The 11,888-nt window shown below is 41.9% G+C and overlaps 1 protein-coding gene across 1 annotated transcript in view; it reads right to left on the bottom strand.

Moving 5' to 3' along the window:
• The window catches only part of LOC139221412 (trichohyalin-like), a 90,682-nt gene that overhangs the window by 32,383 nt on the left and 46,411 nt on the right, over positions 1–11,888 (bottom strand). Inside the window, 7 exon segments of the mRNA XM_070853340.1 lie at positions 1,114–1,344; positions 1,536–1,766; positions 3,716–3,883; positions 4,568–4,651; positions 4,809–4,976; positions 5,284–5,367; positions 10,443–10,622. Coding sequence (XP_070709441.1) covers positions 1,114–1,344; positions 1,536–1,766; positions 3,716–3,883; positions 4,568–4,651; positions 4,809–4,976; positions 5,284–5,367; positions 10,443–10,622 — 1,146 coding nt within the window.

Genomic DNA, 11,888 nt, shown 5'->3' with positions numbered 1-11,888 from the left:
CTAAATGTATCACTACCCGCCATCTTAGTCTATTAGCTGCTGTCCTTTATGTTGGCAAATTGTATAACTAATTTAAAAATCTTTGTAGGAAAGGAGAGAAATTTAACTTCTAGTGTTCATCTTTATGTTATAGTGAAATATTCTCTAATCAGAATACAAATGGACTTGAATAGAGATAGCATTAAGATACCATACTCAGGCTACAGTGTAAGTGTCCACTTGTTTTTCCATGTGTGCTCAAATTTGAAATGCTATAATTTGCACCTTGATTTTATATTCATTCATTTTTGATTTGATTTGAAAAGTTAAATTTTCTCCTAAACAGTGAATGAAGGCATTAGTGGTTTTAGGGTTAGCTGAGCCCAATAGAGGCATGAGGTAGTGAATTAGTGGGATGTGAAGCTCCATAAGAACTCCTAACCTCTTGATAGGCGCCTCACAATCAAAGTCATTAGCCAGTGTAATAAAGGGCCTGAGATACAGCCATTCTTCAACAGCCTAACTCTTTTATAACCAACAGATTAAAGTTGATTGGATTAAAATGACATTCTGCCCGTCTGACCTTGGCGGCAGCAGTTAAGTTCATCCAAATTAAATTTCTCCGTAATAAAGATGATTCATTTGTTGCTTGACGTAGTAAATATAAAACAGAAAGAAAAAGGAGAAAAGATTAAGTGACACACGTGAGTGCACACATGCACAAACGCACACTTGTACACACACACACACACACACACACACACACACAGGAAATGTACATTGCGCGCAATGACACATGCGCGCAAAAGATTATGCCGGCGCATGCACTGACACAACGTTAATGGAGCTGGCAAGCACCTGGGAGCACATGGGAGAAAACAGAGACACCCATACGGCCTAACCGAAACACATAACATCCAAATGTTTTTGCTGAGAAGTCAGGTGAGGTCACACGAAAACTGCATCCTTACAACCTACCTTACCCTACAACCACATAGAGGACTGAAACAATATTTGTTCCTTATTCTGAAATGAAGTGTGCCGAATCCTTCCACACAGGGATAAAGGGTAGCCTGAGCTGTATGTGTATTTATGTCTGGATTGTGGATGTGTTAATGCTGCTGTTGTGTATACCTGCTGTTTGAGTGTGTCCACCTGCTCCTGCGCGGATCCCATCAGACCTTTGAGATGGTCCACGTTTTGCTCACTCTCCCTCAGTAGATTCTGATTGACCTGGAGCTCATCCGTCAACAGGTCAAGAGCCTCCTGTGAGTTCTCCCATTGGCCAACCTTTTCCTGGTACCTCTGCACCATCTCAGCTAGCTCGTCCTTCACTGAGTGAGTTGCAGATTGGGACTCTCTGAGCTGCCGATCAAACACAGTGAAAACGGCAATGACAGAAATTTAGACTGCAATTAAACTCATGGTAGATGTTAAACACATTGTAGATTATATGTGTGGAATAGGCGGAGAGCTGATGGAATCTCTTAAGAGGCACTGACCAAGCAAAATGCAAGAATGGTAGTGGTACGTTATTACTGTAAACTATGATCTACCTGTTGCTGTGAGTACTGTAGTTCCTCCTCCAAAAGTTCCACTTGCCCTTGCACCCTGTTCACCTTCTCTATTGCCGCTGTGTACTTTTGTTTAAAAATGGTTACGGTTTCTTTCTGCCTTTGTGCTTGCAAACTGGTGTCTTTCAGCTCCTCTTCGGCTCCTTTCAGCTGCTGCTGTAGAAGTTCCATCTCAACCTCCTGCTTCTTTAGCGTCCCTTCAAATGCCTCGACCTGAAAGCAAACACAGTCAAGTGAAGCACAAGTGTTGATGAGGATAAACCGTTGCTCCTTATTTAAGTGGAACAGCTTTAGCCTGAAGGTTTGGTAGTGTTACCAAAATGCTGTAAAATTTCAAAGTAGAGTAGAATTTTGACTCTCCTCATGTGTGGGTGCCCTTTAAAATTGTGGAGGAAAGTGTGGAGGGTAACTGATAAATAAATGAAGCAGTAGGAAACCTTAATGTGTTCTCACATAAAGAAGAAGAAATAAACTTGAGAAATACTCAAACTATTACAGCAACAACTTCGTCATCATTAACATACTCTCACAAAACAAACAGTGAAACAGGATACTTGATACTTCTCTAAAGGCACCTGCCAAAGTAGAACAATAGACATATGCTAGTTTGTCTAATGTGCCATAATATACTGTGTTGCTCTACGGTAACCTTGCTCATAATGAAAGGGGAACCCAGGAAGTGAAACCAAGCTTAATCCCGGTGTTACACAAGGAATCCTACCGTAGCTCACCTTTCAAGCGGAGAGGTTGAGAAAGTTAAACCCGCTCTAACACTCATCTTGAGTTCATCCACGTTAATCCCGCTGTAATCTGGATCAGAACATGAGGGTTTACAACTAATGACAGCCAACTAGTTAGATTTCAGTGGTTCACCGCAGCTTGGTTTAACCAGGGATTAGCTAGGGCCATCGAGGACTAACACTGGGTAGGAGGCAGCATGACTGAGTAGAAAAGTTGCTCACGCATAGGAGGAAAGAGAGACGACCGGAGGAGAGGAGAGGAGAGGAGAGGAGAGGAGAGGAGAGTGATTCTCTACTTTAGAGTCAAAAACTGAACGATCTGTGTGTGTGTGTGTGTGTGTGTGTGTGTGTGTGTGTGTGTACACTCTTTAAAACCATTGACTCAGCCCATGTACACTCGATTTTTAAGTGTGATGGCGAATGTTTTACCCAAGGTTACGGTTTCAAAGTCACACTATGAAACACACACACACACACACACACACACACACACACACAAACAAAAATATAAAGTAATGTGTCATAAGCCAACTTTAGCTATAACTGTATAACTGAATATGTTACTTTCTCTCTGTCATAGCATCTCTCTGTAATCACTACCCTACAGCTCAAACACTAATGGTGGATTTAGCATTTCTTTCAGTCGCTTGATGAAAGGCCTTATTACAAGGTTTAATGGGAACACCATGGCTTTCTTGTGACCATAATCAGGAGCTTGTGCTTTGGGGAAACCCTCATTAAATATGATGGAAAACACATCGCTTTGACCTTCATTTGGCCTGCCATTTTATTCATGGCTGTCACATGACTACCCAAATAGACCCTTGGTTGATAACAACTTCATTTTCCTATTCTTTTTTGGAATGCCTTGGTCTGTCTTTCTCTGAATTCATATTTGGGCCCAATTGGATATGAGAGGTTGACAAACAGCGGGGTCATCTTGAGTTAAATGTGATAATGTGCTAAATCAGATGATGTAGATGGGGATATATGCAAGCTGACGGTAAAAATGAAGCTACAGTGATTTAGATCACTCGCAGTCAGACGCACAAGCACGTCTGATTATAATTTTTATAGTGTTTACTGGATTAACACCATAGATTGGTTTGCTGTAGGATCGTGGCTCAACCGGACCTCTCTGCCGCCATGTGCTTCTGACTTATTCCGTCCTTGAGCTTCATGACCTCTGACTCTCGATCTTTCAGCCCTCAACGCTGTATCTGACTGAGCTCACAATCGTTCTGCTTCAATCAGCACCACACTCCTCTGGCTGCATCGTTCAGCATTAATCTTGTGAGCCTGTTTCACAGCTTCCAGGTCAGAGTTGAACTGATCTACAGATTTCACCACAGATTTCAGCTGTAGGGGAGGTGGAGATGAGCTTAGGGGAAGAGGAGAGGAGAGGAGAGAATTCTTCCATACCTGTTGCTGACTAATGCGGAGCTGATCGTGTAGCAGCTGCTGTTCTGTCTCCTTCTGGTCTTTAAGACGCTTGATATCTCTGACCTGTTCACTTAACTGACAGGCCTCTTCCTGGTGTCTTCTGACCTTGTGTTGCAAATGTCTTACTTCACCCTCCAGTGCTGCCACCTGAGCGGGAGGAAAGACAAGAGCAGAGAACTGAAAGGGATGGAAATGGAAAAACTATGTGGGCACACAAAGCACACAGAGACAGATAGAAAAGATGGCGAGGGGGCGTCAATAGCCTAAAAGTGAGGGAATAAGGCTTGAGTCAGAGAGTTTCCCAGTTTAGTCTGAGGACCAGGTGGGAAAATGTGGGCACAGCAGACAAGAATGAGTAACGATTCCCCTTTTCTTAGCTCCAACTTTCGAGGAGCCTTTGAGCAAGGTGCTACGCCTCCCACTGCTCTAATGGAGCTGCTCAGTAGCCAACAGTAGAAGACTGTTGCTCGTTTGGGCACTTCCCTCGAGTGGATGTGTGCAACTCTGTGGGTGTGAAACAGGTCATTGTTGGAAAAAAAAAAAAAAACACAAGGGTGCTCACTCAACCTCGCCTCGGCATATAAAAGGAAAAACCAAAAAATAGTAAGACAGGTTTAAAACGCTTGTTGGACTACCTAGAATTCAATTTAAGCCCTGAGACAAATTCAAAAACCTAAAAAAACAAGTCCGATTTTTTTTATGAATTATACATTGTTCAGCAAAATCCTGAAACCTGAAAATATACTTTAATCACACAGAGATAAACAGAAAACAGATAATAAGAAATACAGTCGAAAAGATCAACATACAGACTCAAAGAAGCCACCCCACCTGTTCCTGTGTGCTTTGATGCTTTTGTTCCACTGTCTTCATTTCAGCTCTTAACTGCAGAATGAACTGATCTCTGCTTCGAACCTAAAGACAATACACAGGAAAGACGCTGCATTACAAGTTGAATACATTTAACTCACTATGTTCCTTTGATTAAATGTCTGGTTAACAACATAAGATTTGGCTGCATAGTTCTGACCCACACACACACACAAACACACAGACACAGAGCGAGATGGACCTCCAGGTGCGAGGTGAGGAGTTTCTCATGGCTCAGAGCCAAATCAGCCTCCAGTCTCTCTTTGGTCTGGTTGAGGTGGACACTCTCTCTGCTCCAGTCCTCCATTTTGGCTCTCAGCTCATCCCTCTCTTTGCACAGTTTCTCTGAAGCCTTCTGTCTGCAAAGCAGCTGGGAAATATGCAATACAATTAATCTACCAAATCAGTCTCGCAGAACTTGACAGCACCCACATTAGAACAAAGAAAGAACTTGAAATTAACTTTAAATAACACCCTAATAAGCAACCCTAATAAAATAATATTAAAAGTATAATTACATTGATTCTGATTTGATTTCCATTATCAAATAAATATAACAGTGACTACATTTCTCTGAGAGAGGAATCAACAATCAAATGTTCTTTTATTTAACATTCATTTGAATCATGAGCATTAAAAAAAATCAGTTTGATGAATTTTGGAGCTGTTGTTTTTACCTCTTTCTGACCTTCAGAGAGCTGCGTCTTACTCTCTGTGAGCTCCTTCACCAGCGTGCACATCTTAACCTCCCTCTTCTGAAGCTGGAAAACAAAAACATGTTTCTCATGGTTTAAGAATGTCGGATGATGCTTTTGGTAATTGCAAAGCAGGGATGCTCTTTTTGATGATATTTTGACGAAGTATAATGTTAAAGATCATATCTCCCTGAATCACTGGCAACACAAACTGTATCTCAGAAAACAGGGGAACTTAGGTCACTGTTTCCAAAAGTTGAGATAAAATATCCCAGTCCTGTGCCTTGTTTTCATATTTGTGTTTAAGGTAACGGCGGTGGTGGGTGAGAGGAACGTCTGTTTATGCTTCACATGAGTATACAGTATGTCTGACAATTACTTGTGTTTGTCTGTTTCCTTGGTGACCTTCTCTAATTATCCACTTCAGTTGTACACCAGATGTGTGTGTGTGTGTGTTTCCATGAGGGTGTGGGTGTTCCTAACAAGTTTCCTGTGAAAATGGTTTTGACTTTTTTTCAAATTTCCTTTGTATGTGTCCAGAGTCTCTATCGTATGTAGTTAAAATGGCCAAGTATCTGCTATAATATATACTATAGGACTCAGCAGTCCTTCATGCCTAACTGAGTCCAATGCTCTCCCTCTCTATCCATCCCTCTCCACCTCCTGTCCGTCCTGCATGATCCAAGGATTGTTTTGACCAGAGTTGAGGGCTCGTTTGTAACTGTCCATGGGGATTGATGGAGTTAACTTGGCTCTTTGACCTCTCACCTCTGGCTGTCAGTGGCCAGGCTCGCTAAACATACTAAACCTGGGCTATGGCAAGGGGAGAAAAAAAAAACACTGCCATGCACATAGCAGTTAAATCAGAAATGTAAACACTTACAGACTCTACTCTACAGTCTAATACCCCAGACAGGGATTATACGGGTTGTGTTCTGCATTCCATGGACATCAGATAAAACAGAACATACGCTTTTGCACTCACAAAAGAAATGACCAGAGCATTTATTCATGTAACGAATGCAAGTCATTCCCACTTACCCATAGCAAAGACTTCTTGCTTCCTGCCAATTGTTATGCCTTTGCTTCATTTATCTTTGAGTGTGTTTGTGTGTGTGTGTGTGTGTGTGTGTGTGTGTGCGCGTGTGTGTGTGTGTGTGTGAGTGAATTCCCCATGTGAGCGTGTGATAGGCAGAATGGATGTTGATAAACACTGGAGGATGTCGTGTCAAAAAAGACAACTTGTCAAAACGACACACTAACTAGGTCAATCACAAAGTTTAAGGAGAAACTTTGGAGTGGAGCTTTGGTTTATGCATATCTCTACGTGGATGTCTATGCGCGTGTGATAAGCTTCTGAACGAATCTGCAGGAGGGGACCTCCAATATCGAAGGTATTTTTAAATCAATGAGCTCTTAAGTGTATCTCAGTCTCAATGTGTTCACAGATATGCACGCACACAACACTCAGCGCAGATAGAATCCCTACTGACAGGCAATGACAAGATAAAGAGAGGGAGAGAAAACGGGGGAGAGGACGACAGGAGGGGGAGAAATAATATTTGAACAGTTGGGGGTGGGGGTTGGTGACAGAGGGGGGGATGAAAGGGAGAAGTGGCAAGGCAAGAAAAGAAATGAGCAATAAGTGAGATCAAGAGAGAAAGCGGGGAGAGAGAAAAATCAGTAAGCTATTCTGATGGTTGTAAAGCATTGTGAGCCGGACCAATGTTTGTCCAAGTCCAACCTTGAAGGCTTGAACAACTTTCAACAAGCTTACCTTCAACCGTACCACTCTTTTTGTCTCTTTTCATTCTTGTTTGCTTTGTCATTCCCCCCAGCCTCCTTGTCCATTTCAAAGAATATGCACTTTGAATTCTTTCATCCAGTGTGCTTTATAGAACAACTATGAGCGTATACTTTTAAAACTGAGGTCCCAGTGAGAAAGGTGGAGAAACACTCGGCGCGAGTGTTAACAAATGATCGGACATCACACATTGAACAAACACTCGCTCTCGTGCCGCGTCACATAGAACTGAAAATGCGTACACAACAAGCTCTCCTGCTACAACAACATGGAACAAAAGTGTTCGATACTCATTAATTATAGTATTTTTTCTTCTTTCATGCACATATTTACTAGGAATGATATCCATGCAGAATTGAACCATTGGTGGTCCAACAAACATTTCATAAATGATTATGATGGGTTAGAGAGACCCATCAGATACAACGGCCTTATCAGTCACAACAAAAAAAAAAAAAGCCTGTGTGGAAAAACCTGTTCAGCCTAACAAAGGTAAAGATGTGATAGCCACATTTTGTAGCTACTTGTGTCCCCAATCTCATCGCCACAGCCAAATCTCTGGTGATTTGAAACCTCTACCCACTGGATCACAAGTTATTTCTCCTCATCTCAGCTTCCTCCCGACATCCTACAATCTCTCACTCTTTTCTTCAAACTAAATCCACCCATCCATCTTTTCTCCCTCATGTGCACTTTTATGACCTGAACATTTACAAGAGGAGCCTCCAGAGAACCGTGTGTGAGTCTTTTAGGTCTGAGAAGCTGCAGCAGATCAGCCCCTTGTCATGTTAATGATGGCTTTGCTGATTTCAAGTTCCTCAATGGGGGAGCGTGGATCAGTGTAATACTTCAACCACATGTTAAAACTACAGCAACATCTGGCCATTTACGTGAGGATGTGAGTGAGCCAGTGAGATAGAGGGAACTACTAATAGAGATGGAGAGAAAGCAAAAGGGGATGTAGACAAATAAAGGCCAAGGGATTAAAAAGACTTTACGGAGGATTTTGTGCTTAAAAATATTATATTTTTGCAAAAAAAGCACAAACATCTGCTTTTATTTAGAGAGTTTGCCATGTCATTTCTGTTGTGTTCTCCATAAAAACAATGAACAGCTGAGCTGATTTTAACTGGACTGTGGATGTTCTGAACACCAAAATCTGTGTTTGGTCATTATTATTCCCACGGTCCTATGAAGAAAGCTAAGAATTTAGTTTCTAAAACATAACAAAAAGCTAAGAATCTTGTCAAATTCATTCCAGCAATAAAGTACAAACTACATCATAATATAACTATGTGGGATGACAATTTGAATGTACGATTGTTCATGTAAAATGTAGACTTCCTCACAGAGTTAATCTTATAAATAAAGAAATGTCAACCTGTGCCCTAAGATACAGTTGATGAGTGGCCAAGTGGTTGGCCTCCACTGTAAAACCCCCAGCACTCAAGTCGGGCCAGAGCCTCCTCTCCTCCTCTCCACGTCCCATGCCTACCTCCAAGCAGTTTCAGAGAATTAGCTCTAAAAAAGTGGGTGGACTATTTGTTCTCTACAGAAAATGCAGATGTCTTTCCCATTGTTCTGAGCAGAGAAGTCTAACTGAGAGGGGGAGAGAACGAGAGGGAGAGACAATCAGCGGAGTACATTTTAGATGAAGGAGAGAGTGTTGACAGTATCTGTTCAGCTCTGCTAATGTTAGGACATTTCGAGCTACAGATGAAAATACTTAACACAAAGTAACACAAAGTTCTCTCAGTTTCACTAACGTTCAAGTGGGAGAAGGCACACTCACTCTCTTTCACACACACCTACTACCACCACTGTCCATGCAATGATGGAATGAAGTGTGCATGAGTGAATGCAAAGCTGTAAGAGTGTGTGTGTGTGTGTGTGTGTGTGTGTATGTGTGTGTGTGTTTATGAGAGACAGCCTGTAATAGATCAGAGAAAGAGGAGTTTTGGTGCACAAAGCAGGGCCAGATGTGGAGCAGAAACCAGATCCTTGGACAGAGTGTAATGGTCCATTAGTTAACTTAACCAATCCAAACATCCTTGTCACAACCTCACACACGCTCTCACACACACACACACACACACACACATGTGCACGCACTTACACAGACACACAGTGTAACTAACTGCATACAGTGTACATCCACAACAAATCACACACAAACATTTGACCAATCTCACACAGCTGTACGGTGATACAGTGATAGTGTTTTGTCCTACAACACTTGTGAGATGCCAATGCAACACTTTGCTTCCATTCTGCAGGATGACCTCGATCAATGTTCACTCCAACAGAGTGACTTACAAGAGGTCAAAAATATGCTATAAAGTTTTTAATTAGAACATGTTATTTTACCAAAGCCAATTTACTGTCATATAACTTGAGCTACAGAGCGTGTACTTTTTTAAATGTGCGCTCTATGAACTGGGAGACTAATGTAACAATAGCTTCAGTGATAGCCAACAAAATCCTAACCTTCACCCTAACCCTAACAATATTCTGAAATGGGTATTGTCAATGAAGAGGTTTCCCAGTGAAAAGGACTGAACCTCGCATACTGCTTCGCTTTTTTTTTTAACAAATCCAAACCCTTGAAATTTAGCAATGGCTTAGTGAAGAGTATCTTTCTCCAGCCCGGTTAATTGAAGGTTAAATACAAACCACTAGGCACTAACATATGCTTTTGGTATATCACAGAAAGGGCAGAGGATAAAAAGCAATATAGCATATGAACATGTGACTTCTGAGTTTAAGCTGTACTCGGAGTTGGGGGGGAAAAAAATCCCATTTTAGCAAAATAATCAAAATTTCTGTCAAGTCTGTCTTCGTCAAAAGTGCGTGTTTTTAATAACACTCTAAATATCAGAACATCCCATTACCCATTATCTAAAACCTTATTATCTGCACCATTGTAGAAATAGACAATGCTTGTCACAGTGAATATTACATTTGAAAATTGAATATTTAAATGAATCCCTCACCTGTGCGACCCTTCTTATCAGCCCCATTGTGGGAAAAGACAATGCATTACATTAAAGTGAATATTACATTTCATCCCAATCCTGTTGAAATTGCGTATTTTCAGTTTAACAATTTTTTTCCTGACACTATCCACTTTGTGTAGAAAATGTTTCTTGACCTTGTGAGCAAGTGAATTCGCCGATGATGTATCAGTGTCAACAACACATGGCCAACAACAGGGGAGTCATATGCGCTTGTCTCAGTGTAAGTGTTATAATAAAATGGCAAAGTTGGACAAGCAAGGTTTTAAAAGAATTACCAATTTTACTATTTGAATGAAGACCTTGAGGAAGAAACCAATTACCTTCTTTTCAGCTGTGTGATGCACACGTGTCAGTTCCTGCTGCAGACGCTCCGTCTCTTTGTTGGCATGGTGATACTGGTCCTGGATCTGCTGCTTCTGCCGTCTTTCCGCGTTCAGGCTGTTTTGGGTCTGATCCAGGGTTTCACTGATGTCACTCAACAAGCACTCACTGGTTTGTAACTGAGGGGTGAGCAGAGATAGAAAGAAGGGGAGAGAGAGATGAAGAATAAGCACACTATGTCTGGTTTGAACCCTCTCCAAAGGCTCAGAGAGGGACAGTCACAGGCAGGCAGACAGCTGTAGAGAGAACTGAAGAGGAGAGGCACACAAGGAGAAGAATGCATGAACCGTGACAACAAGATACAACCAGGAGAGGAAGAAGATGAAAGTATAATTTAGGGACGTTTGCCTCTGCTCTGTCTCCATAGCAGTGAAAAGGAACATCATAAAGGCTTTGTGCCAGACTGGGGAACCCTACAGTTACTGCTTTGACTCAGGACCAATAAAACTGCTTGACTACACATCATAAAGTTGTAGGGGCCTAACTGTGGACTAGTGCTTCTTAAACCTTGAGACAAGGCTGACAGAGATCTGTGGTCTTTCTTCAATCTGCCCCCCCCCCCCCCCCCCCCCCCCCCCCCCGCTATCAGACAAGAGAAACAAAATGCTTTTATTAACATGGGTCCTTGGAAAGCACCATTCTTCTTTAATGCAGCTTCCTCCCCACCTAAGATGTTTAGATGGCCTGCTGCACTATTCTACAGCATGTGCACCGACATAATGGTGCAATGTCATGTACACATACCCTTGGAATGGGACGGACTTGTTTCAAATGGGTACTTATGTAAATGATTCAAAATCCAGGCAATGTTGAACCCGACTCAAACCCTCGATACTGAAAGCATGCAAAGTGAGCCCTTGAAGATATGAGGGAAAACAAATACTATCTTAAAATGATCCCATTCAAACCGCTGCCACCTTCAGAATACTCCAACAATGTTTATGAGGTAACAAGTAAATTAAGTTAGTGTTGAAAAATAAGGGCATAAAGTCGGCAACTAAGAGAATGTTTCAAGTGTTCCCTAAGTCAAGTAACTAACATGCTTTTATGTTGAATCTACTTCGTTTGCCTGGCTGGCAGGCACCCGCACCACTAAAGCACAAGCAGCAGATGAATGACTTGGTTTGGTCAAGGACACAGTAAATGGGTTAATTTAAGCCTAAAACACATCACTGCCACGCACCACTCTGATATACCTAGAGGGGCAGGAGGAGGAGGAGGAGGAGGAGGAGGAGGAGGAGGAGGAGGAGGAGGAGAGAGGGAGAAATACAGTGCGAGTGAGACAGAGAGAGGGAGAGAATTATAAGAAAGAGAGGAAAAGGACAACGAGAGAAACCTAAAGGCCATTCCATTCATCATGCGTATGACTCTTTAATGTTCCCATA

Source organism: Pempheris klunzingeri, chromosome 21 (genome assembly GCF_042242105.1).
Source record: "Pempheris klunzingeri isolate RE-2024b chromosome 21, fPemKlu1.hap1, whole genome shotgun sequence".
NCBI lineage: Eukaryota > Metazoa > Chordata > Actinopteri > Acropomatiformes > Pempheridae > Pempheris > Pempheris klunzingeri.
Note: the sequence above shows the minus strand (reverse complement) of the source record. Positions and strands in the feature narration are given on the sequence as shown.